At 24.3% G+C, this 23,459-nt stretch overlaps 17 protein-coding genes across 17 annotated transcripts, besides 50 other annotated features; 8 read left to right on the top strand and 9 right to left on the bottom strand.

Moving 5' to 3' along the window:
• Positions 1-114: part of a microsatellite that runs on past the window's edge.
• A 22-nt stretch (positions 115-136) lies between these two features.
• Positions 137-191: a sequence feature (AT_rich).
• A 1-nt stretch (position 192) lies between these two features.
• Positions 193-260: a microsatellite.
• Positions 261-307: 47 nt separating this feature from the next.
• Positions 308-491: a microsatellite.
• Positions 381-533: a microsatellite.
• A 319-nt stretch (positions 534-852) lies between these two features.
• Positions 853-1,034: a microsatellite.
• Positions 1,035-1,158: 124 nt separating this feature from the next.
• Positions 1,159-1,219: a microsatellite.
• Positions 1,220-1,753: 534 nt separating this feature from the next.
• Positions 1,754-2,981, top strand: EDI_259620 (60S ribosomal protein L7, putative; the record flags this gene model as incomplete). Its single annotated transcript, XM_001735528.1, has 3 exons — positions 1,754-1,844; positions 1,942-2,089; positions 2,249-2,981. The coding sequence occupies 3 exons, from the start codon at positions 1,754-1,756 to the stop codon at positions 2,979-2,981; spliced, it is 972 nt and encodes a 323-aa protein (XP_001735580.1).
• Positions 2,168-2,227: a sequence feature (AT_rich).
• Positions 2,982-3,022: 41 nt separating the features above from the next.
• Positions 3,023-3,050: a sequence feature (AT_rich).
• A 67-nt stretch (positions 3,051-3,117) lies between these two features.
• Positions 3,118-3,693, bottom strand: EDI_259610 (transport protein particle 22 kDa subunit, putative; the record flags this gene model as incomplete). The annotated part of the gene is made up of 1 exon (XM_001735527.1): positions 3,118-3,693. The coding sequence occupies one exon, from the start codon at positions 3,691-3,693 to the stop codon at positions 3,118-3,120; it is 576 nt and encodes a 191-aa protein (XP_001735579.1).
• A 23-nt stretch (positions 3,694-3,716) lies between these two features.
• Positions 3,717-3,760: a microsatellite.
• Positions 3,761-3,783: 23 nt separating this feature from the next.
• Positions 3,784-3,884: a sequence feature (AT_rich).
• Positions 3,885-3,947: 63 nt separating this feature from the next.
• Positions 3,948-4,129: a microsatellite.
• A 70-nt stretch (positions 4,130-4,199) lies between these two features.
• Positions 4,200-4,362: a microsatellite.
• Positions 4,249-4,431: a microsatellite.
• Positions 4,305-4,484: a microsatellite.
• A 128-nt stretch (positions 4,485-4,612) lies between these two features.
• Positions 4,613-4,666: a sequence feature (AT_rich).
• A 39-nt stretch (positions 4,667-4,705) lies between these two features.
• Positions 4,706-4,768: a sequence feature (AT_rich).
• A 161-nt stretch (positions 4,769-4,929) lies between these two features.
• Positions 4,930-5,121: a microsatellite.
• Positions 5,078-5,243: a microsatellite.
• A 28-nt stretch (positions 5,244-5,271) lies between these two features.
• Positions 5,272-5,317: a sequence feature (AT_rich).
• Positions 5,318-5,377: 60 nt separating this feature from the next.
• Positions 5,378-5,913, bottom strand: EDI_259590 (uncharacterized protein; the record flags this gene model as incomplete). Its single annotated transcript, XM_001735526.1, has 3 exons — positions 5,378-5,605; positions 5,674-5,806; positions 5,861-5,913. The coding sequence occupies 3 exons, from the start codon at positions 5,911-5,913 to the stop codon at positions 5,378-5,380; spliced, it is 414 nt and encodes a 137-aa protein (XP_001735578.1).
• A 55-nt stretch (positions 5,914-5,968) lies between these two features.
• Positions 5,969-5,990: a sequence feature (AT_rich).
• EDI_259580 (uncharacterized protein) lies at positions 5,989-6,644 on the top strand (the record flags this gene model as incomplete). The annotated part of the gene is made up of 2 exons (XM_001735525.1): positions 5,989-6,299; positions 6,350-6,644. 2 exons carry the CDS (start codon positions 5,989-5,991, stop codon positions 6,642-6,644), a joined length of 606 nt encoding a protein of 201 aa, XP_001735577.1.
• Positions 6,305-6,327: a sequence feature (AT_rich).
• Positions 6,533-6,641: a microsatellite.
• Positions 6,645-6,659: 15 nt separating the features above from the next.
• Positions 6,660-6,695: a sequence feature (AT_rich).
• A 666-nt stretch (positions 6,696-7,361) lies between these two features.
• Positions 7,362-7,496: a sequence feature (AT_rich).
• Positions 7,497-7,525: 29 nt separating this feature from the next.
• Positions 7,526-8,932, top strand: EDI_259570 (uncharacterized protein; the record flags this gene model as incomplete). The annotated part of the gene is made up of 1 exon (XM_001735524.1): positions 7,526-8,932. The coding sequence occupies one exon, from the start codon at positions 7,526-7,528 to the stop codon at positions 8,930-8,932; it is 1,407 nt and encodes a 468-aa protein (XP_001735576.1).
• Positions 8,933-9,079: 147 nt separating this feature from the next.
• Positions 9,080-9,139: a sequence feature (AT_rich).
• Positions 9,140-9,961: 822 nt separating this feature from the next.
• Positions 9,962-9,986: a sequence feature (AT_rich).
• Positions 9,987-10,047: 61 nt separating this feature from the next.
• Positions 10,048-10,103: a sequence feature (AT_rich).
• Positions 10,104-10,160: 57 nt separating this feature from the next.
• EDI_259560 (uncharacterized protein) lies at positions 10,161-11,231 on the bottom strand (the record flags this gene model as incomplete). The annotated part of the gene is made up of 1 exon (XM_001735523.1): positions 10,161-11,231. One exon carries the CDS (start codon positions 11,229-11,231, stop codon positions 10,161-10,163), a length of 1,071 nt encoding a protein of 356 aa, XP_001735575.1.
• A 249-nt stretch (positions 11,232-11,480) lies between these two features.
• Positions 11,481-11,516: a microsatellite.
• Positions 11,517-11,555: 39 nt separating this feature from the next.
• EDI_259550 (DNA-directed RNA polymerase subunit rpb8, putative) lies at positions 11,556-12,047 on the top strand (the record flags this gene model as incomplete). The annotated part of the gene is made up of 2 exons (XM_001735522.1): positions 11,556-11,698; positions 11,759-12,047. The coding sequence occupies 2 exons, from the start codon at positions 11,556-11,558 to the stop codon at positions 12,045-12,047; spliced, it is 432 nt and encodes a 143-aa protein (XP_001735574.1).
• A 43-nt stretch (positions 12,048-12,090) lies between these two features.
• Positions 12,091-12,141: a sequence feature (AT_rich).
• Positions 12,142-12,166: 25 nt separating this feature from the next.
• On the bottom strand, positions 12,167-12,691 carry EDI_259540 (60S ribosomal protein L11, putative; the record flags this gene model as incomplete). The annotated part of the gene is made up of 1 exon (XM_001735521.1): positions 12,167-12,691. One exon carries the CDS (start codon positions 12,689-12,691, stop codon positions 12,167-12,169), a length of 525 nt encoding a protein of 174 aa, XP_001735573.1.
• Positions 12,692-12,761: 70 nt separating this feature from the next.
• Positions 12,762-12,861: a sequence feature (AT_rich).
• A 29-nt stretch (positions 12,862-12,890) lies between these two features.
• On the bottom strand, positions 12,891-13,531 carry EDI_259530 (COPII-coated vesicle membrane protein P24, putative; the record flags this gene model as incomplete). The annotated part of the gene is made up of 2 exons (XM_001735520.1): positions 12,891-13,012; positions 13,069-13,531. 2 exons carry the CDS (start codon positions 13,529-13,531, stop codon positions 12,891-12,893), a joined length of 585 nt encoding a protein of 194 aa, XP_001735572.1.
• A 3-nt stretch (positions 13,532-13,534) lies between these two features.
• Positions 13,535-13,592: a sequence feature (AT_rich).
• A 136-nt stretch (positions 13,593-13,728) lies between these two features.
• On the top strand, positions 13,729-15,111 carry EDI_259520 (splicing factor 3A, putative; the record flags this gene model as incomplete). Its single annotated transcript, XM_001735519.1, has 1 exon — positions 13,729-15,111. One exon carries the CDS (start codon positions 13,729-13,731, stop codon positions 15,109-15,111), a length of 1,383 nt encoding a protein of 460 aa, XP_001735571.1.
• Positions 14,285-14,306: a sequence feature (AT_rich).
• Positions 15,112-15,139: 28 nt separating the features above from the next.
• Positions 15,140-15,294: a sequence feature (AT_rich).
• Positions 15,295-15,366: 72 nt separating this feature from the next.
• Positions 15,367-15,419: a sequence feature (AT_rich).
• An 88-nt stretch (positions 15,420-15,507) lies between these two features.
• Positions 15,508-15,873, top strand: EDI_259510 (uncharacterized protein; the record flags this gene model as incomplete). The annotated part of the gene is made up of 1 exon (XM_001735518.1): positions 15,508-15,873. One exon carries the CDS (start codon positions 15,508-15,510, stop codon positions 15,871-15,873), a length of 366 nt encoding a protein of 121 aa, XP_001735570.1.
• Positions 15,874-15,891: 18 nt separating this feature from the next.
• Positions 15,892-15,993: a sequence feature (AT_rich).
• Positions 15,994-16,052: 59 nt separating this feature from the next.
• EDI_259500 (40S ribosomal protein S16, putative) lies at positions 16,053-16,529 on the bottom strand (the record flags this gene model as incomplete). The annotated part of the gene is made up of 1 exon (XM_001735517.1): positions 16,053-16,529. One exon carries the CDS (start codon positions 16,527-16,529, stop codon positions 16,053-16,055), a length of 477 nt encoding a protein of 158 aa, XP_001735569.1.
• Positions 16,530-16,575: 46 nt separating this feature from the next.
• Positions 16,576-16,654: a sequence feature (AT_rich).
• A 31-nt stretch (positions 16,655-16,685) lies between these two features.
• EDI_259490 (uncharacterized protein) lies at positions 16,686-18,044 on the top strand (the record flags this gene model as incomplete). The annotated part of the gene is made up of 1 exon (XM_001735516.1): positions 16,686-18,044. One exon carries the CDS (start codon positions 16,686-16,688, stop codon positions 18,042-18,044), a length of 1,359 nt encoding a protein of 452 aa, XP_001735568.1.
• Positions 17,143-17,165: a sequence feature (AT_rich).
• Positions 18,013-18,049: a sequence feature (AT_rich).
• Positions 18,050-18,224: 175 nt separating this feature from the next.
• EDI_259480 (uncharacterized protein) lies at positions 18,225-18,815 on the top strand (the record flags this gene model as incomplete). The annotated part of the gene is made up of 2 exons (XM_001735515.1): positions 18,225-18,641; positions 18,696-18,815. 2 exons carry the CDS (start codon positions 18,225-18,227, stop codon positions 18,813-18,815), a joined length of 537 nt encoding a protein of 178 aa, XP_001735567.1.
• Positions 18,816-18,838: 23 nt separating this feature from the next.
• Positions 18,839-18,888: a sequence feature (AT_rich).
• Positions 18,879-20,246, bottom strand: EDI_259470 (uncharacterized protein; the record flags this gene model as incomplete). Its single annotated transcript, XM_001735514.1, has 1 exon — positions 18,879-20,246. The coding sequence occupies one exon, from the start codon at positions 20,244-20,246 to the stop codon at positions 18,879-18,881; it is 1,368 nt and encodes a 455-aa protein (XP_001735566.1).
• Positions 19,977-20,014: a sequence feature (AT_rich).
• Positions 20,220-20,375: a sequence feature (AT_rich).
• An 8-nt stretch (positions 20,376-20,383) lies between these two features.
• On the bottom strand, positions 20,384-21,106 carry EDI_259460 (uncharacterized protein; the record flags this gene model as incomplete). Its single annotated transcript, XM_001735513.1, has 1 exon — positions 20,384-21,106. The coding sequence occupies one exon, from the start codon at positions 21,104-21,106 to the stop codon at positions 20,384-20,386; it is 723 nt and encodes a 240-aa protein (XP_001735565.1).
• Positions 21,107-21,189: 83 nt separating this feature from the next.
• Positions 21,190-22,191, bottom strand: EDI_259450 (casein kinase II subunit alpha, putative; the record flags this gene model as incomplete). The annotated part of the gene is made up of 1 exon (XM_001735512.1): positions 21,190-22,191. The coding sequence occupies one exon, from the start codon at positions 22,189-22,191 to the stop codon at positions 21,190-21,192; it is 1,002 nt and encodes a 333-aa protein (XP_001735564.1).
• Positions 21,303-21,330: a sequence feature (AT_rich).
• Positions 21,393-21,420: a sequence feature (AT_rich).
• Positions 21,795-21,821: a sequence feature (AT_rich).
• A 67-nt stretch (positions 22,192-22,258) lies between the features above and the next one.
• Positions 22,259-22,387: a sequence feature (AT_rich).
• A 338-nt stretch (positions 22,388-22,725) lies between these two features.
• Positions 22,726-22,776: a sequence feature (AT_rich).
• Positions 22,777-22,807: 31 nt separating this feature from the next.
• Positions 22,808-22,831: a sequence feature (AT_rich).
• A 220-nt stretch (positions 22,832-23,051) lies between these two features.
• Positions 23,052-23,218: a microsatellite.
• Positions 23,219-23,318: 100 nt separating this feature from the next.
• Positions 23,319-23,354: a sequence feature (AT_rich).
• The last annotated feature ends 105 nt before the right edge of the window (positions 23,355-23,459 follow it).

Genomic DNA, 23,459 nt, shown 5'->3' with positions numbered 1-23,459 from the left:
TTTTCTTAGATTATTAATTTCATCATTTTGATATCTTATAAAATTATTTTATTAATATTTAGAAATATAATATGTTATTTTATATATTTCTTTTTTTGTTATCTTCTATATTTTCACTTTCACACTTCTATTCTTCATTTATATATTTAATTATTTCATCATATGTTTTTATTGAAATAATAATTAATATTGTTATTTTATTTATTTATTTTTCTTTATTTTATTGTATTATTTCTTTTTATTATTATCTATTTCATCTTTCATGTTGATTGTCATTATTTATTTTAATTTAATGAATTGATTTGAAATATAATTATTCATTATATTTATTGTTATTGATATTACCTTTTTCTTGTTTCTTTCATATATTCATCTTGCTCTTTTATTCATTTTATATATTATTCTTCTTTATTTATTTTTATTATTCTTTCTTTTATTATCTCTTTAATTTGTGTATTATCTAATTTTCTTTTTAATATTTATTATATTTAATCAATAACATTATTAATTTTTTATCTTATTTTCTTCTAGTTCTGATTGTTCATTTGTTCTTCACTATTTCTTCTATATTAATATTCTCTCCATTTATCTTCTCCAGTTCTTCTAATGTCATTCTTAATAATTCTTCTTTCATGATTCGAATCACTCATTCTTGTATTTGTTTTAGTTTCTTCCTGCTTTCTTCTTTAATGTAATCTACTTCTTCTCTTCTATAATTATTCAACTCAATCCACTTCTCTTCTTTGGTGCTTTTGTTTTTGTCAGTGATATTGTTTTCTTCTTCTTATAGTTTGATAATTGAATTTTCTTTTACTGTTGCAATCTTATCACTCTCTTCTTTCTGTTTCTCTATTTCTTTTATTTTATTTTCTAATTCCTTGTTTTTTCTTCTTTCTATTTTTATTTATTTGTTTTTCTCTTTAATTTCTTTTTGTTCTTTCTTCTTTGTTATTTCTTCTTATTGTTTTATTTGATCTTATCTTTTGTTTTATTGTTTTCTTCTTCTTGTTTATTTCTCTTATTTCTTTCTCTTTCTTTAATCTATTAGTTTCTTCTTCCCTTTCATTTGTTTCTCTAAATTCCATTTCAATGTTCTTATTTGTTCTTATTTCTGATAAACTTCTCTCTGTGTTTACTTTTCATTCTTTCTATTTCATTTTCTCTCTTCTTTTCTTCCTCTTCTCTTTTTTCTTCTCTTTTCCTTATTTCTTTTTTGTTTCGTATTTCTCCATTTCTTCTTTTCTTCAATTTCTATAGGTATTTCTACTTATTCTTCTTCTTTATTACTTAGTTTCTCTTTCACTGTCCTATCTCTTCAAATCTCTTCATCTATTCTTGTATTATTTTCTTATGTCACTCCTTCATTGTCTTTTCTTGTAATATATTTGTTTCTATATCTTTTATATTGTTTATTCTCATGATAATATTAATTAAACATTTTATCTGTATTATGGTATTTGTGTTATAATAATTTCTTTTCTTTTTATTATAGTTGTGATTATTTGAGAATGTATAAAGTATTTATAAATATGACAATTATTATTAGAGTGATTATGGCTATTTTTTTGTTGATAATGATTATATTTATAGCATTGATAATATCTTCTAAATCTATTTGTTAGTATATAATTATTTCTATATGATTTTAATGGTATTCTTTGTGTAGAAATAGACCAAATTAAAAAGACTTCTAAAAAAATAACTAATTAAATGAAAAAACACAAAATCTCAAAATTTTAACATAGAAAAACAAATGTCCAAATATAATAGATATACCACTTTATCTGATCTTGGTTCTTATATTGAAAAAGAAGTTATTGTCCAATTCAATGATGGAAAAGAAAGTTTGAAGTTTTATTTGAATCAATTTACATTTTAACTCAAATTGACTTTGTGTAAACAATTAAAAATATGTATTTCCTAAATACTTATACGTTATAGTTGAAGGAGTATTACAAAACTACGACGACCGCTTTAATTTATTTTTAACTAATGCCACCCAACATATTAATGAAAATGAACCAAGTGTATCAATAAAAACAACAAGAAAATTAGGTGATGTCTTTTGCAAAGGAAGTTCTGTATTAGAGTTAACATTAAAAGAGGGTGTTGTTAAAATTGAATAATTTAAGTCTGAAAACACAAAGTATTCTTCATTTACACAACGTAATAAAAAAATTTTTGAAACATAAATAATAAAAATTATAATTAAGTAAATTAAAATTTACTATTCTCAATTCAAACCCAGAGAACTCATAAATTTTTGGGTTTTTAAGGGATTGTTGGAGATGAGTGCCAAAGTCGCCACAGCCGTTCAAAGAGAAGCTTGCACAAAAACTGTTTGTCCATGTAAGGCTAGATGTCAAGCATTCAGAGCTGAAGTTATTAAAAGAACAATTAAAAATCATAAAGACATTGAAGCCACTAAGAAAGCTATTTATCTTGCTAAGAAGAAAGCTGAAATTAACGGTGATTTATATGCTGAAGCTGATCCAAAATTAATCGTTGCTATTAGAATTAGAGGTATTAATGGAGTTTCACCAAAGATTAAAAAAATTCTTAAACTCCTTAGATTAAGACAAATTAATAATGCCGTCTTTATAAAAGCCAATGCTTCAACCATTAAAATGTTGAGACTTGTTGATCCATATGTTACTTATGGTTATCCAACTTTAGAAACTGTCCAAAAACTTATTTACAAACGTGGAGCTCTTAAAATTCATGGAAATAGAATGCCAATCACTTCCAACTGTATGATTAAGAAAGCTCTTGGAGACAAAGATATCGTTTGTGCTGATGATCTCATTCATGAAATTTACACTGTTGGAAAACATTTTAAAGAAGTCAACAATAAACTCGCTCCATTCAAATTAAATGGTGCTAAAATTGCTGAAAAGAACAAGAAGATTCATTTCATTCTTGGAGGAGGATTTGGAAATCGTGAATTACTTATTAACAAGCTCATTGCTAAAATGAACTAAATTGAAATGGTTGTGTTGGACGATTAATACTATTTTCATTCTATTTTTTTACTATTAATTTATTATTATCGTATTCAGGGTTGGTGATAAAATATAGTAAATTTAACCATAATAAAAAACTATTTTAAAGAATAAATTATTCATTGTAATTTACGTATTTAGCTTGCTCAAGAAGATCAATTAATGTTACTTCTATTTCAGTCGTGGAATTTCCCCTTAAAACATCCCCAATAAATTTACATTCAACTTTGTATTTTAACATTTCTAATGAACCACGAATAATGCCACAATAAATATTACTATACCATAATTTGTTCTTTAATTTTTCTGGAAGCTCAACACATTCACTTAACGGATTATTTGGAATACTAATCTTCCATTGTTTCTCATTTACTTCATAACACTCTGAATTAATACCTAAAAACATTTTAAATGCAACATAAGTAATTGACTCTATATGTTCTTTAAATGAAAGGCATTTAGTTGACATTTTACCTTCTACCTTAGCAAGGTATTCTTCAACAATTCTTGTTCCAATGTTATATCCCATTTCTTCTAATTCGTTATTCACTTTTTCTCCATCAAACTCATTTTCTTTTAATAATTGAAGAACAATACCACCATACGTCATTGTAAGAAGTTCAGAATTAATTTTTTTCATATCATTCCACACTAACTCACCAGTCTTTTGTTTTTCGCTTTTTGAAATCATGTATTTGTTCTTTAAACTCAAAATTCTTTTTTTTTATTTTTTATTTTTCATTTTTTTTGGTTATTTTAAAGATTATATCATTAATTGAAGAAATATTAAATAATAAACAAATAATATATATTTTGGTTATGTAATTATTATATAAATAATTTTAAAATATTAAATAAGCTATAATGATTTTATTTTATTAACAAATGAACTTAATTACAAATACACATTAATCCGAATTAATGAATTTAATCTTTTGACTAAAGAAATTAAATAAAAAAATTAAAAGAATATATGTAATGAAGTTGAAAATGAATTGTAATATAAATAAAATAAAGAGTATTAATAATAAAAAGAAATATACAGAGAAATAAATAATAGAAAAAAAATAGAAGAGAAAACAGATGAAATCTATAATACAAAAATCAAAATCAAAGAATGATAAAAAAATAGACAATGAATATTTATCTCAATACATTAAATAAAATTAAAAACTATAATGTTTCAATTATATTAGCAATCAAACAAATAATAGAATAAAGTATCAGTAAAAGAAAATTTAATGATAAAATAATATCAAAAATAAATAAAATCAAATATTTATTAAATATCAATAAATGTACAAAAATTAAACAAAAATACATATGATAATATAAAAAAATAGAAAACACAAGAAATAAATAATAAGAATATTTAATTAATATTAAAAAGTAGAAATAAAAGATAAAAAAGAAAATAGGAAATAGAAATTAGTACTAATAAAACAGAGGAAAAACAGAACGATATACAAAAAAATAACAGAATGTCATAATAAGTAGTGAAAAATTATCAAATTTTTTTTGCAAATATATAAAAGATTAAATATAACGACAATAATGATGATAGTTTAAATGTATTGAAACCAATAAGTATTAAATAGAATAGACTATTCAAATATTAATAATATATGAAAAGATAAAATATTGAAAAAATTGTATAAATAATAGAGTATCTATCTCAAATATATGACTGGTATCCAGTGATGAAAAATAAATAAATTAAAATAATTACAAGATAAAAATTAAGATTAAGGTAATAAAAAAATATACATTTTCAATATCTTCTTCATTGCATAATATCAATAGATTGTTTAATCACATTATTTATAACAAGTACTTATTAGCATGAGATGATATTAAATTCATAATATGAAATAATATGTAATATATTTAAGAAAAAAGGCACAGATTAATGATATAACTAGTATACAAAATAAATTATAATAATAAATTATTTAAATAAATAAAAAAATATTCAAAGAAAAATAAGAATATAAAGATAAATTGAAATAATCATTATAATAAGCATTGACTGATTTATTCATAAATTATCAATAAAAAATAAAAGGTGTAAAAATTGATAATAAACATAATAACAAGAGTATATAACAAACAATGAAAAATAATAAATAATAGTTATATAATGATGATGAAAATAAAACGGTAAAATTACTGGAAAATATAACAAGAAAAGAAGAGGTAATACAGAAAATAATGAAGAAATAACCAATAATTTTAATATTATGACTTTTTACACCAACAAAAACTTAAGTATATAATTAAATATCATTAATTATTTATTTTTATAAGAAATAAAAGTTGAAAAATTATCGATTGAATTACATTGAGAATGAGGTAACTTGAGAATGAAACATCAGTTATAAAGTCTCTAATTCTGAAAGAGTCAAATCAATAATTTTTTGTTGCATTGAAACAGGTTTAAGTTCAGACAAAGAGCCATCAATCAAAGCTATATTATCATCTAATATACCAACTATTCTTTGAATAATTAAAGATAATTGTTGGTGTACAGTTTTATAAGTTTCAGTATCTTGATAGCTAGTTAATAGGAATTGAGAGTATACTGTTTTCATCTCTGGAATAATCTGAATTGTTAGCAAATGTTGAAGGACAAAATAAGGGGTAATCAAAAAATAATTAAACAGAAATAAACCATTTGGATTTGACTAATTGTATCATTTGATAATTCTACTTGTTTAAATTCTTCGATAAGTGATGGAGATAATGATTCAATTATTGTCATAAGATTTGTACCATTCCAACTTACAAGATCATCACTAATTTTTCTAAAGATAATGTTAGTGGTGTGAAAGATTAAATTTGTTAAATAAATAACAAACTTTGCAAAATCAGATAATAAAGAAATTAATTCTTTGATAGGCTGAGTTGACATGAACAATAAACTAAAATTAAAGTTAGGAAAAATAAAAACAAAAAACAAAAAAGGGTTAAAATAAAATATTATTATATGTCAACTCGTCGTGGAAACACCAAAAAACTTGGTCAAAAACATCAAAATGTAACTGCATTTAAAGATTATAAAGGGTGTACAGTTTATAAAAAAATTAAAGCATTACCTAATGAAGGGTTATGTCAAAAATGTCATGACACAATTGAATGGAAAAAGAAGTTTCACAAGTATAAACCATTAAAGGTACCTGGTGTTTGTTTAATTTGTAAACAAAAAAATATACGTTATGCCTACCATACTGTCTGTCAAGAATGTGCTATTAAAGAAGGAATATGTGCAAAGTGCAGAGAAAAGAAACAAATAGTTAAGTTTGTTTTTTATTTTAAAATAAATTATCAGATATTCATTTTATCTTTAGTGGTTTTAAAGTTGATAAACAAGAAAGTCAAGAAGATCAAGAGTTACAAGTACAAATTGAAAGGTTAAGTCTTAGGCAAAAACAATCATTTTTCAGACAACTTGAAAAGAATCCTGATTGTGATCAACAGGAATTACTAAAACAATTCCAAGTAAGAGATAAAGATGAAGACTGGGAAAGTTTTGATGATGACAGTGATTATGAAGAAGTTCAAAGTGATAATGAAAATAAAAATGAAACAGATAATGAGCATAATGATACTGAAGAAGAAAGTGAGAGTGAGGAAGATGATTGATTTCTAATTGAGTTGTTTTATTTTTATAAATAATAGTCTTATTATTTAATAGTTACCACATTTTATAATGTCTTATCTTTTATTTAGATAACTAATATATATTCTTATAGATAGGTAATAAGAATTCAAAGTAATTAAAATTGTGTAAGAAAGGTTTGTTACTCAAAAACACAGACTTTATTATTTTTATAACGATGCAATCTGATCAATAAAATCTTTGTTCTAAAATATTTAAATAAATACATTCATTGAGTTTTTTAGAAGTTCTTTTGTTTCTTTTATTTACTATTTATATAATCATAATACAGATAGTTTGGTAGAGGATTTAGTTAATATGTTATTGATCTTGTGTACTTTCTAAATATGTTATTATAATTTATGTTATTTTATTGTTCATTCCTATTCTAAATTTTTTCTTCTTTCAGTTATTGTTATGGTTCATATCAATTTATATTGAATGACGTTGAAATTATAATTAAAAGATATAAAAACTCTTTTATCAAATAAAAGAATTAAGTTAAGAAAAAGTAGGTAATATAAATTAGTTAAGATTTATAACCATTATAACTAACAAACTATAACATTAGTTTTAAAAATAACAGCTTTAATAGTTTTTATTTTATTAAAGATTCAAAGGAACAGTTTTAACTTTTTTATATTATTGAAAAAATAAATGTACAAAGGAATAGAGTTTAAATAAATATTGTACTATGAAACTATTTTATATGATAATAACTATTTGATTGAAAAATATTAATATTATCTCATAAAAAATAAATTCGAGATTTAGAAATACAATAAATCATTAAAGAAAATATTAAGTAATATATAACATAATGATAATTATTTTTACTAAAACAAAAACTTAGAATTAAAATGTTATGAATGAAAGAAAAACACAAGACATTGAAGAAATTGAAATAATTGATGATAATGAGATAGAGATACATGATGATATGAGTGACCAAGAATGGATATCTGCTGTTCTCAATCATCCTGTCTTTGGTAATTCTAAAACCCCAGAAGTAGTTTGTGTTGGTTCTATAGATCCAGAGAGACGAAAGTTAGAAGGAATTAAACTTTTTGGTGACACAAAAATACCTGAGACAAGTAAACAAGAAGAAATAAAATTAGGAGAAAATTCAACATGTCTTTTGGTCGATGTTCCTTTAACATCAGATATCAGAAAAAGCAAAACATTTTATGGGGTGGATGAAATGAAACAAGTTACTGGAATACAAGATGATGAACAAGAAGCAATTCAATCACTTGATAAAAAGGAAAATGTTAGTATTGATGGACAAAAAAATGTTAACACAACTGAAGAAAAAAGTGTGCATGTAGAAGAAGAGGAACTTCCATTTAGTCAAAGAATTACTCTTTGTGATGACGGAATAAAAACATATTATAATAAAAACAATAATCAATTTGAAGAAGTTCATGACTTTATTGAAATAGAAGCACGTTCTCAACGTTATTGTAAAGAAGAATTATCTGCTACAGAAAAAGAAAGCACGCAAGGATTGACTTCTCTAGCATTTGACAATAAATCATCTATTCTGCTTCATTCAATCTTCAATCATCCAAAAAATAATTTTTTATCTCAAAGCATTTGTATTAATAAGATTGATAAAGACGATGAACAGCAGCCAATCATATCCCAAAGAATTATAAATCATTTGGAAAAGAAAGATGTCCAACAACAATGTATTATTTCATTAGAAAATGAAAGTAAACCAAACGAGTCTGATCTTCTCAAAAGAAAATTAGAAATACTTGAATGGTTTAATAAAGAATTGGCATTACTAATCAATGAAAAGGAAAGAAGACTTAGACAGTTGGAAATAGAATCATTTCTCAGTCCAATCCCATCACAACCAATTTCAAAAACAACTTCATTTAATGTAAACGAACAGAAAAATAAAACAAAAAACGATATCATTCATATCACACAACTTACTACACCAATAAAAGATGTTAATGAAAAACCAATTAATAATGATTATGGAAAACAAAAAGAAGAAACAAAACCAAAGAAAAAGAATGGAAAGAAATGGAAACACTTCAAAGAAGAACAAGAAATCACAGAATGGTTTAAGAGTCAACCTATTTATGAAGACATTTTAATGTATAATGCTATCGATATTGATGACTGTATTTATTTATTTAAAACAGCAGGGTATTTGGTTACAAAAAAATTTCTTAAAGGATACTTTGAAAAGAATGGAGTAAATTATTATGACGCTGCAAGAGAAAATGCGAACAAAAGAGGAGCTGGAAATTTCTAATATTTTAATTAGAACATTACAGATTATGTCTATTACTAGATTCTATAAGTTAGAATAAAACAACTATAGACCCAACAATTATTAAACAGTATAAATAATCTTAGTTAACCTTTCTGATGAAATAAAAAATAGAATCAATAAATACTGAAAATATAAAATCTTATGAAATAATATTAATAATAAATAAATTAAAATATTCAATAATTACTATGAATATACAATTTCTAGATTAAACAAATACTAAACTAAATGAATAGTTAAGTAAAATGAAACGAATTAGAAAAGGTAAAACAAAAGCACTTCTAATGACAAGTACTAAATCTGGTTTGTGCTAATCTTTTTATTTATTGTTATAACACACAATTATTTCACGAAGAATAAATAAGTTCATTAACCATACAAACCTCTAAAAACAAAATTCAAATTGTATTAATTTGTTAACACAAAACGAATGTACACATGATATTAGAAAAGTTATAGAATAAATTAAAATACCCTTACAAAATAAAGGGATATAATTAAGATAAACTAGAAATATTCTTACTCAACTAACAATGTGTTATTAAATAATAAATTATCTGAACATTAAGAAACAAAAATAAAAATTATAAACAGCTCTTTTTATCTAGACAAGTATGACTTAAATAAACCAAAAAGTTTACTTTTTCAAAAAGTAAGTTTTAACTAATTAAAACCAATTGTTTACACTTTATCATAAAACAAAGAAACATACAACCAAATTATCAATACATCTAAATCATAACACTCTAATACTATATCTAATTAATCTCCAAACAATAAGGCTTCTTGTTATCCTCAAAAAATCTTTTAAACTAAACTTATTTACAACAAACTCTTTAATAAAAGTGTATTGTATTAATGTCATAATTTATTACAATGTATTATACAAAATAGGTGTATTAAAAATAGATAAAGTATTCATCTATGTCATAATATAAGTAAGTTTAAAAAATAAATCAGAAATATCTTTGCTATTGCATCTAAAAACTAAAATATCAAAAAAAACACAAAATAATTAAAAAATATATTAATACCTTACTGCTTTAATTTGATGATATTTATACTTAAGGAAGATACATACTTATGTTATAGTCAAAAAATAATTAAGTCAAAAAATAAATCAAAAATATTACAAAAAAAGATTATTAAACAAACCAAAAAAAACTTAAGATAAAAAAAGCCCAAAATGAAAGAAATGAAAATTCAATCAAGAGAAATGTAAAACAATGAACTTTCGTAACTCAAAATATTTGGTAATACCATCACCAATAAATGTTCCTGGCTTAGGTTGTACAATTTCTAAAATTTTTGCATCAAAATGACTTTTTTTCAATCCTTTATTGGCTTGGAAAGAAATATACTTAGTGAAATAAAAGAAAACATCTTCATTTGGTTCACCAATTTTTAAAAGATCAACATCTTTAGGAACTCCTTTATTATATCCATGAACCCAAAAGAAATCATTTCCATGCAATGCACATAAAAAGCTACACTCTCCACCATTCCATCTATGTGGATGGATTTCTGTGTCAATATAACATCCAAAAACTCTATCATCCACAGGTGAAACTATAATCATAACACTAGAAAAACCAGATATAATATCAGTAAAAGCAGCACGATCCCATCCATCTACGTCTGAATCAAATATACATTTGACTGTAGATTTTTTTACTCTTTTAAAAATTTTTGACATGGCATTATTTACTAATGGGTCTGTTATTGGTCTCTCACTGTCAACTGTTTTTGCTATTTTCATATGGCGAGGTGGATATTCTCCAATCTCTTCATATCGCTTAATTGGTTTTGATTCATAGACATTGTCTTGTGCTGGGTATGTTCCTTGTTGATAGATGTCTTGAGGGTATACTGAAGGGTATGAAGGAGGGTTTTGTTGTTCATATGGATTAGGTTGATAACCTCTAGCAATAGGAGTACTAAGTCGTTCTCTGATCCTTCGTTCCATGTCATCAAGAACTTTTAGCTGTTCTGTGTCATTTACTTTCATTTCATTGAAACTACCAAAACGGTCTAATAACTTAGAAATGGCAGCGACACTCTCTTGTTTTTTTCTTCTTAAAAATGAAATATCATTTAAGTGGTGATTCATTTGGTCAGGTGTTTCTGAGTCGATTGAATCAGTAAAGACATTAGTACAAAAAGAAACGTATTCATTATTTACTACAGGAACGAGAGAGTTATACTGTTCTCTGATTTGTTCTAAACGTAACCTAGTTGAGTCATCTGTTGACATTGCAATTAATACATCTATGTCCATTATAATAAAAATGATAATGCTAGAACTTAGATCCCTATAAATTCATTTATAATTTCTTATTAATTCAATTTTAAAGTTAAACCTATCCCTTATTAACCTAATATATCAATACACCTTATAATTCATATTATCTTCATATGACTTAAAAATAGAGTATACTATTAACGCTTCTTTTCTAATAAGAACAAAATTAAAATAAATACATGAAAGACATTAATTTGTATTGATACAAATTTAAGAATTATTCATTAAAAAAAAAATAGAAAAATAAAATAAAAATAAAAAAAGGGTTTTGAAAAAGAGAAAAAAGATGAATAAAGACAGATGGTTGAAGTAAGTGGAACATTCAAAGTAATTGCAAAAGATATTGGTGGAAAGTTATTTGAAGGAGTTTCACGATTTAAATTAGAAGGAGAAGATTTGACTGTATTTGTTGATATAAACACTGATTTATTTCCATTAGAGGAGTTTGTTATTTCAAGAGGACGATTTTTTAAAGTTAAATAAGAAATAAAAATCATAAATAGAAATGATCGTATTAAACTTGATTTAACAAAAACACTAAATCGTGATGGAAGTCCAATGGATATTCATCAAGGTTATTCTGATAATTTTGGTAAAAATACTAAAATGGATGATTTTGATTATGTAATGAGTGGGATGGTATTTAAATTTGTTGAAAATAAAAATGATGACAACTTATCTGTAATTGCTTCTTTTGGTGGTTTATTATTAATGCTTTATGGTAAACCAGAAAAACTTTCTGCATATAATATGAAAGATCAAGTTTACCTGTTAATTCGTAAAACAAATTAATTGAATTCGATTTGATTGAATTCTTTTATTTCCTTTTTGTTAGTTAAATAATTTTGTTTTAAATATTAAAAAAATAACAAATATTTTTATTTATCCTAACGAAGTACCGTGCAAATCAATTATTTGTTAAGAACGATTCCTTCATAAGTTTCTTTGAACCAATTAATGGCATCTTCTTTAGTCAAGAGATGGTCTCTACCAATTTTGTCTTGCATTCTCTTTCTTCTAGAAACTCTGAATCCTGGTCTGGCAAGAACAACAAAGAAATCCATACCATAAATTCCAACTTGTGGATCATATTTCAATCCAAGATCAATATGTTCTTCAATACCAAATCCAAAATTACCAGTGGCTGAGAAATTGTTAGCTTTAAGTTCAAATTCCTTGACTTTTAATCCTTTTTCAAGGATTTCTGCAGCCTTAGCTCCTCTAACTGTAACATGGCATGCAATTTGGTCATTTCTTCTAATAGAGAAAGCACGAACAGTGTATCTGGCTTCTGAAAGAACTGGTGTTTGTCCAGTTAAAGTTTCAAGGACCTTAGCAGCACGAGTTAATCTATCTCCAGATTCACCAACTGAAATATTAAGAACAAGTTTATCAATCTTAATCTTTCTCATAACATCAGACTTCTTGGCTGCCATTTCTATTGCCACAAGGGTTATTTTATTTTTCCAGTTTCTTTTTTAAGGGTTCCAACTTTCTTTTCATTACTTTTATTATATTTTTTAGCTATTTTACTATAAATTTTAGTTTATTTTTTTACTTAATAAATAACACAAAAAAAAAAATTTAATTAAAAATGTTATAAAAACAAAAATGATGAAGAAATTCAAAAGTAATTTATCTTCCTCCTCTCTTGAACTGTCTCTTAATATACCAAACTTGGAAACATCCCATTGCTATAATTACGAAACAACCAATAAAGAAAAGGATAGTAGTTCTTAAGTTGGTAGCGTCACCAGCTAAAAGAAAGTTAATTGATATGATTCAATCATTGAAAAGTGATAAAAAAACAAACTTTGTCTATTACGATTTTCTCTAGTTCTTAATCTTCGTTGATCATTTTTAGCATCGTTTAAGTATGTTGAAACTTGTAAAAGTTTAGTTTTAATTGATTTTACTTCTTGTTCTGTTGCTGGTTGAATTTGTTCAAGTTGTAATTTAAATTCAACTAATTTAGAAGTATAAAGACTCATTGTATTATCAAAACAGAAAGAGTAAACGCCAGGTGTTTTAGTATTGATATAAATATAATTGTTGTATTTGCCTTCCTCATAAACAATTGAATATATATTAGAACCAGATGGATCTGTAACTTTAAATGCAACATCTTTATTACCTCCTGAAATAACTCCAATTTCAACAATAACTTTTTCAATATCTTTAATCTCAGAATATACACACTCCTGTGCTCTATTTGGTACGATAAATCGGTAAGCGTTTGTACTTGTAAATGTTATAAAAAGAAGAAGTCCAATCATCCCTTTATTTTTTATAGTTCTTTTTTATCATTTTTTTAAGTTTTTTTAATTTCTATTTTTAGTTCTTTGATCATTTCAACATTCTTTTATAAATTTGATTTGTTGAAAAAAAAAAGTGAAAATTGTTCAATGTTTTAAATCACGAAAATAAAGAAATAATAATAAAAAAGAAAACTAAGAATCATAATTCACTTGTCATGAGTTTATTAGAAAAGACACGACAATTACACGAAGAGATTGAACTTTTTGAAGATGAGATAATTAGAAGAATTAAGAACCAACCAGTTCTTCAAGAAGATAAAATCAAGAATGAACATATAATTATGAAACTCAACCACGAAATTAATAGAAGAACAAGTGAATTAATTAGTTTATATGAAGACAAAGAAGGTAAAAAAGAAGAAGAGCTACAAATGATAAGTGGGAATGGAAATACTAGTGATCTTTTAAACTTATTTTACCAAGGAATTGAACATATCAAAAATGAATTTAAAGGAAAACCAGTTTCATTTATTGAAAGTGTTGGACCGAGTGATGATATTTATGAAATTACAATACCATTTTCAGGTGAAGAAATGAATGGAAAATGTATTGATTTGATTGTAATATTTAGTGAAATGATAAATTTAGTTGAAGATATTAACCAAGAAGATTGGAAATATGTTGACTATATTAGAGAGTTTTGGGAATGGGACTCACCCCAAAATAGGAAAAGAAGATATCGTTGTTCATGTAATAAATGGATGAAATATGTAAATAATATTTTAAAATATTTGATTAGTTTTATTGAAAGAAGTCAACCATTACTTGATATAAATACGAATATTAGTGTTATTAAAAAACAATTTAATGATGAGCAAATTAATAACATGAATTACAAAGAAGAGATACTAAAAACGAATTGTTTTTGTGTGTATTGTGATAAAAAATTTTCAAAAGAAACAGTCTTAGAGTCTCATTTCAAAAGTAAAAAACATTTTCGAATGGTAAAAAAAAGTGAAGAAAGAAGTATTAATGAAGCAATGTTATTAATAAAAGAATTAATGGAAAATGAAGAAATGAAAAAAGTTGTTCAATCAACAATAGAAAATCTAAATTTAAAAATGGGAAGAACAGTGAAAGAATTAGATGAAATAGCTAAAGGAAATATTATGGATGAAATTGAAATAAATGAAGAAGACTTAGAAAAGAATGAAGAAATAAGAAAAGGAATTGATAATTATCCAATTGGAGATGATGGAAGACCAATTCCATTTTGGTTATATAAACTTCATGGACTTGGAACAGAATTTAAGTGTGAAATTTGTGGAAACAAAAGTTATTTTGGAAGAAAAGAATATGAAAAACATTTTCAAGAAGCCCAACATGTAAGAGGACTTAAATGTCTTGGTATAACTAATTCTGTAGAATTTTTTGATATTTGTAGAATTAAAGACGCACTAGCACTTGCACATAAATTAGATGTAATGAAAAAAGAAGCAGAATTTGATGTCGCAAATGATGAAGAATTTGAAGACGTTGAAGGAAATATTATTTTAAAGAAAGATTATTTATTACTACAAAAACAAGGATTGATTTAATTGAATAATAAACTTAAAAACAGAAAACTTTTTTAAAGATATCAAAAATTATAAAAGAAGAAAATTATATTATATTAATTTTATTAAATTTTTAAATCATATTGATTAAAGAATTTATAATATATAAGTTTTTATAATAAAAAGAATTTAAAATTTAAATAAAAGTTAAATAACATTAAAAATGAAAGAACTCAAGATAAGTCTCTCTTCTATACTATTTTTATATTTTAAAAAGAGTTATTGTCTGTTTGGCTCTTTTAATTTAAATTACTATACATAAAAGAAATAATAAAAAACTAATAAATATAGTTTAACATTGGAGTTGATGATTAAGAAATAAATTCCTCTTTATTATACCTCTTTATAATGAGAACTTTGACTAAATAATATTAAAACATGATGGCCTATCCTCGTCATCCTTTTGTTGATTATCCATTAATAAATAAACCTAATGAATTAGTTCAAAACAATAACCAACTATTATTAACAAGAGAATTTTTAGAAAATATAGAAATTCATCCTATTTCTCCTACCAAAAGAGATAAAGAAGTTACTGATAATAAAAAACCAAAAATCCTTGATGATGAATTTAAGAAATCTGAGCAAAGATATCCTAAAATTCGAGTGTCATTAGAAGTATTTAATCAATTAAAACAAATTCAAAAACAAAAAAATTATAAATCATTTTGTGAAGTTGTTTCTAAACTTCTTGAATTATATGAAGAACATGACACTTCATCGTTAAGTAAAAGTACTGATTAATACTAATTTTTCTTCAACATTATATAATAATATCATTTACAATTAATTTCATTTCATTTTTATAAAGTAATTTTTTTTATGAATTTTTATGTTTTATTTAACATTATATTTTTATAAAAACAAACACTTGTAAAATCAAAAAATAACAACATTAACCACCACACTTAATTTGAAAATGCTCATCTGTATGATTTTTGGTATTTAGCACGAGCTCCTGGTCCACCAAACTTCTTGGCTTCACATCTTCTTGGATCAGCAACAAGAAGAGTTCTATCATATTCAAGGAATTTAGCCTTAAGTTCATTCTTTGTAGTTTCATCAACAAACTTTTGGTTATAAGCAATAAGAGCTTTGGCAATAGCTTGTCTAATAGCATAAGCTTGGGCAACTTGTCCTCCACCAGTAACTCTGATTTTAAGGTCTAATTTAGCATAATTCTCTTTTCCAACAATGAATAATGGTTCAAAGACTTTAATTCTTAATACTGGTGGGTTAATGAGATCAAGTGGAACACCATTAACTCTAATCATACCTTTTCCTTCTTTACAAAGGCATACTGCAATAGCTGTCTTTTTCTTTCCGAAAACTTGAACACTCTTAAGAGCTTCAGTATGTTTCTTTTGGGTCTTTCCTGTGGCTTTTACTGCTGAAGACATTGCTCTTTTTTAGGGTTAGTTCTTTCTTTTTTAGGGTTCTTTTTTGTTTTATATAGTTTAAATATAGTAACATTAAATATTTATTTTTATTTTTAATGTTATATAAAACATTTTATATAATTATTGAGAACTAAAAAAATAACAAGTAAGAAGTTAATGGAAATGAATCAACGAAGAAGAAATAGATTGTATAGAACACCATACCCATTCCCTGCCACCACAACATACGGAGAAATTTTAACAACAAGGACTGAGGTGCATAAATATAATAAACATTTACCTACATCTCCTGATCTAAGTTTTCTTAAAAATTATTCTAAAGAATTACCTAAGATTAATACAACTCCCCAAGAAGATATTTTAAAAGATGCACAAAGAACAATTGTCAGAAATGCACATAACAAACAAGAAATGACAAATAAATTAATTCATATTTTACAATCTATAGAAGTTAGTTATGGGAATTATCTTCCTCAATTACTTCATCTTGCTGCATCATTACTTTTTGTAAGTAATGATGAGTCAATGACATATGGTGTATTAGTAGAATTGATAAAAATATTAGATGATTATTTTACTGACAACATGATTGGTATTCAAGCTGATGTAGAAGTAATTAAAAAATTAATTATTTTTCAACACTCATCAATTTCAATTATTAATATCATTTCTTCTGTACTTTGGAGATGGTTATTAGGTTGTATGGCATCAGATTTTCCATTGTACACAACTATTGAAACTATTCATTTAATTTTACTTAAAGGAAAGTATGGGATAGTATCATTATGTTATGGATTATTGGAAAGGACAGTTGAATTCGATGATCCTGAAGCAATTAAATATTACCCATTCACAATCTATCGTTTTGGAAAAGTTACTGAGATTATGTCAACTTATCAAATCCCAAATTATATATCCTTTCATAAACAAGAGCTTGAAAAAATCAAAATAAACCAGTCTTTTTCTCTTCATTTTAAAATTCAATCTTCAGTCGAGTTGTTGGTCAAAGGTGTTAAAAATATTTTATCTATTTCTCAACACGAAAGTGAAAGTATTGTTAAAAAATGTAATAATTTTGGAGCAAAACCATGTGAGTCACTTGAAAAAAGGTTTTGTGATTGCCAAAAATTGTACAAACTTTTTGGTGGGACTCGAAATGAAATGAAACACCTTCAATTATTTGGAATAATTGTTTGGACAGTAAACGGAACTTTAGAGCTAAGATGCAAAATTATTTTTGAAAACTTAAACCGATTACAAAAAGATTCATTAATGTTTGCTGACCTTGAAACTGGAATAAAAAGGTTTAATGATTATTTAATTAGTAAAAAAATGGATAGTAGTTGTATTGATGTTCATAGCCTTAGACTAAAATACCCAGTTCAAAATATAACAATAAAAATGTTAAATCTAATGTGTAAGAATGAATTATCAATTTTGGTTGAAGGGGCAAGTTTAGATATTGAAGGGCCAATGTTAAAAGATAAAATAATAGAAATGTATAATTTAATATAATAATTGACTTTGCTCAAGAGAAAAAGAATCATTTTAGTATATCTTACTATTCCTAAAAAAGTTCAAAGATGGAGAAACCAAAATAGAATCGTTTTGAAAAAGAAAAGTCAAATCTAAGAAGTGACAATAGATGATTAAGATCTCAACTCAAAAAAGTTATCAAATTCAGTCATTAGATAAATGTCATTTGAAGAAGTAAATTCTAATGAATATAAAAATCAAATATATTCTACATTTATTAATCAAACACAACAAATATATAATCTAGAGATGATGAATGAAATGCTCAAACAACAACTTATGAGTTTTTCATGTAATCCATTAAACACAACCCAAATTACTAGTTTTGATTCATTGTTGGTTGATAGTAATCCAAGTGAACAATCAAATGAAAAACCTGTTCAGAGTATGTTACAGTCACGACGTTATTGGTCAACTGAAGAACATACTAAATTTATTAAAGCAATTACTTGGCTTGGATGTACTTCTACTAGGCGTCTTCCAGTAAAATTAATTTCTAAGTTTGTTGGGACAAGGACTCCAGTCCAAGTAAGAACCCATGCTCAAAAATTTTTTGATGCCACAGAAAAAGCATCTGTTTGTTTTTTTTGTCTATTAAAAATGTAATATCAGAAAAAAATAACAATATAGTTAGGACATAAAACTAATATGACAGTTTCAAACTGTGAATTGACTATTGAAGATGTTAATGAATTAACAAAACTTAAAGAAGAATATACAAAGAATCGTTTTGACATAACTATGTTTTAAGATGATTCTTAGTTTTATTCATGTATTAATAATATATTTCAAAATGAAATAATATCTAAATGTTTAATTAATTGGTTTGTCTAATTCAAAAAATATAATACGAGTAAATGTTCCAATAAGTGATGAACACATTTTATCTAATAGATCCTTTGGATCTAATCCATAAAAATACTTTGAAATATTTTGTTGGATTTGGAGTTGGCCAAGTCCATTTTCTCCTTTACGTACAAATAGTATATCGATGATCTGAAAGAATAAATTTTCATCGTTTTCTTCTTCGGAGGCAAAATAAATAACTTTTTTTCCATCATAGTTACGAGAAAATATTTCATGAATAGAAAATTGAAGATCAATTGGTTTATTTAAATTGATAGTAAAAATTTTCATTTTCTCATCATCAAGCCATTTTCCTTCTATTGTTAATGAATGAAAGACGAATCCAAATGCTTTTTTTGACCCATTAAAAATAATTCCCATAACACCTTTCTTTCCCATGACATGTTTATTAAAGGATTTTCTTCCCCAACCATCATACAAAGTATCGAAAATTACTGTCATTTCTTTAAATCCTATTTTTTGTAATATTTTACTACTCATTTTCTCTATTAAAACCATCTCATTTTGTTTAATTTCTTTTTTATGCTGTTTTTGTTTTAATTCATCAATTCTTTTATCTAATGAAAGGAAAGGTTTTTTTTCATTTTCTTCTATTCTTGATGTATTTTTGTATGAGTGCATTTGTTTTTCATAAATTTCATTTGTAACATTAGTAAATTTATCTTCCCATTCCAGTGAAGAGTCATTATTTACTCTTAGTGAAATACCATTATCAGAATCTTCCATATCAATGGTTACTTGATGTTTAGGTTGGATATTAGAATAATGATCATCAACATCATCCCATTCATCTATTTGTTCATAACAAACATTATCCTTTTTATATTTATCAACAATATTATCTTTTTTATTTGATTGAATTTTTAATTCATTTCCATCTATTTGTTCAAGGTCAACTGATTGAAGTGTTTTAGTAAAGTTTTCAGGTTTTTGGTTTAAAGTTATTAAATCTGTATGGTATTTTTTTACATTCTCTTCTATTTTTTGAATAATAGAACGTTCATTTAAATTAAGTACTTTAATTTTTTCTATTGACTCTTGTTGAATATTAATAATTTCTTTATAATTTTGAATAATTTTTTGAGATAAATTAGCTAATTCAACACACCTCCTTTTTTCTTCGTAAATTTTTTGAAGTCTTTTTTCTAAGTCATTATCGTTTAATGATTTAATATCATTATAATAAATATCAAAATTCTTTTTTCTTTCTTCTTTAACAATTTCTTCATATTTATTAAATTCATTTTTAATTTGTTCAATGTGATATTTAGTACTTTCTTTTACTGCTAATATTTTTAATAAATCAATTTCCATTCTTTTTAATTATGTTTTTAAGTTTCTTTTTTTATGGTTTTATTTATTATATTTTTACTATATTTTAAACTATTTTAAAAAAAAACAAAATGAATTATTTCTTTCATTAAAACTGTTAAATAATTAATTCCTTTTTACTAAATACCCATTTGATTTGGATTTGTAATTGGCATTTTCTTTTTTTTCTGATCTATTTCACTTTTTTTAAATGAGTCCTCATCATCAAATACAATTGTTTTACTTTTTTTCTTTTCTTTTTTATTCAATTTATTAATTTTGTTAAATATTGGTTTTTTTTCTTTAACTATTGTGTCGTTGATATTTTGTTCATCTACTCCATACAATTTATTTTGTTTTACTATTGAATCAAGCACTTCTTTTAATTCATCTCTTTCATCCTCATGGTTTAAAGTTTCATTACTATCGTCTTCTGGTTCAATTAATTTAATAAAAAGTCCTTCGTCTTTTTCTTCTAATTCAACAATTTCTTTTGTTTCTAAATATCTAACAAATCCTGACAAAGAAGTCCATTGTGTAGAGTTCATATGAATATGATTTTTGTCTTGAATATATTCATTATAAATAGTATTTGCATTAACTTGTTTTCTTTTATATTGGGTTTGTAATATTCTAATAAACCCATTTTGAAATTGATTAGAGAAATCTCTTTGGTACTTCATTGGGTCAGAGGCATATAATTCCATCATTCTTCTATGACCTTCAGTTTCACAATGACATTTAAATCCATTTGCATCACGACATTGTTTTTGACACATTTGGCAATAGTATTTAACTTTTTGTAGTCCTTTTGCTTTTATTTGGTTATCTATTTTTCTTGATTGAGCATTGTAGGTATTCATATGAAAACTGAATTATTCAGTGAGACAAAAACTAAATAAAGTGTATTTATAGTTTAATATTAATAACAAATAGCTTTATTCAATTATTTCTTAATTGATTCAAAAAATGGATGGTTTATTGCTTCATCTGCTGAAAGCCTTTTTTGATGATCAAAAACCAATACTTTTTCTAATAAGTCTAATGCCTCTACAGTACAAAAATTTTTATTATTTTCATTAATAAACTTTGAAAATGAAGATTTAGAATAATTTTGAAGTGTAAATAGAAGAGAAGAATCTACTTTACAATTATATTTATTGATATAATTATTTAAGTCGTTAGTTCCATACAATTGGACTATTTGAAGTAATTGATCATCAAGATCTCTACCTTCAAAAATTGGTTCTTTTTTAAATATCAATGAACCTAATATACATCCAAATCCCCACATATCTAATGAATAATCATATTGTTGCATGTTTAATAATAATTCTGGTGATTTATAATATCTTGATGCAACTCGTACATTATACTCTTTTCCTGGATGATAAAATTCAGCCAACCCCCAATCAATAATTCTTAATTTTTTTGTATTTAAATCATAACAAATATTATCTGGTTTAATATCTCTATGCATAACCCCTTTTGAATGTGCATATTGTAACGCTTTAAGTAATTCATATAAATAATATTGAGTATCTTTAAGTGTAAAATTTTTATAAAATAATTTAAATTCTGTATTTTGAATGTATTCCATTACTAATGATGGGGTTCCTGTTACCTCTTCTTTTACACAGTCATATAATCGAATTATATTTGGCCCATTAATTAATCGTTCTAACACTAATATTTCTCTTTTAAATCTGTCTTCTTTGATTGATCTAAGACATTTAATAGCACACGGATATAACCCTTCTGTCATAACTCCTTTAAATACACTACTATATCTTCCTCTTCCAATCCTTGACACTATTTGATACGGTTGTGGAGATCCCCAATCAATACTTACTTTCTCGTAATTCCATTCTTCTTCTGGAACACTTTTTAACACATCTGCATATACTTTACTTATACTAATATTATGTTTTGATGGACATTGTGACATTAGAAATTTGTTTACCAATTGAAGTTCAGGAGAAAAATAATTAAATTTGAAAGAATTTACTGATATCAATAATAAAACTATTAATAAACTATTCATTTTATATTTTTATTGTTAATTTGTCTTTTTTAGTTATAAGAAAAACTAATATTATAAAATTCAAAAATTAATTGAAAAAATTGATGTTTTATTATTTATTCATTTAACTCTAAATAATACTTACAATGACATTTCAAAAATCCATCCATTTTATTGATTGTTTCTAATAAACTTAAAAATTATACCCTTTACCAATGGCACTATTTTATGTTAACTTCTTCTTATAGAGAAAAATAATTCTTTGTGATTAAACAATACTGAGATATTATTGGGTATTTGTCCTTACAGATAAAATACTATATTATTTCATATTTTAATCATTGCCCTATTCTAAAAAATTCAAAATAAAAAGTTATAGATATTCAAAAAAAACTATCTATAATATTTTCTTCAAAAAGATAATTTATAATGGTAGATATTTTCATAATAACTTACCTGAATAAAAATTAAAATTCATTATTAATTGGAGAAAAATATTAAATATATTTTGAACCATCAATCTCAAAATTATTACAAAAGCTAAAAAATAATTAAAATATTAAATGTTTATCAAAATCAACAAACTTCATCAATCATACTTATACTGCAATGTTATTAAGATGTTATTTCTATAAATTTATAAACCTTATTTATATTTTCAAAGTTAGAGAAAAAAACAACAATATCAAATGAATATAATGTTATTAAAAACTAACTTTGTAATAAAAGTATTTTATAATGAAAGAGTTTAATTAAAAAACATAAAATAATCTTTTAAAGTTTTCAAAAAGAAGAATAAAAACAATTATTTAAATCAATAAATTTATAGAATTACCATTTTAAAATAACCATAAAAAACTAAAAATACTTTTAGGAATAAAATTTCCAACTAAAATTATTTTTCAATAATAAAAGAGAATTAAAATAAAGATAAAAAAAGGAAAATAACAATTCAACAAAATTAATAAGTAAATTTTAATGAGAAAGTATTACAAAAAAAAAGAAGATTTAATGTAAATTAAGATTAACACTTTATTAAAGAATTCATTTACAATTAATTTTCTTATAATATTTTTTCAAATTTAAATCAATTCTAGTTTAAACGAATTGAAAAAATAAATATCGAAAAAAGTAATGGTTTTATTTTTAACAACATCCTCCTTCTGAATTACCTTGTTTTGAGAAACAGATGC

Source organism: Entamoeba dispar, genomic scaffold (assembly GCF_000209125.1).
Source record: "Entamoeba dispar SAW760 scf_1105229459235 genomic scaffold, whole genome shotgun sequence".
NCBI lineage: Eukaryota > Evosea > Mastigamoebida > Endamoebidae > Entamoeba > Entamoeba dispar.
The sequence above is the reverse complement of the archived record's forward strand: the minus strand, read 5'-3'. Positions and strand labels throughout refer to the sequence as shown.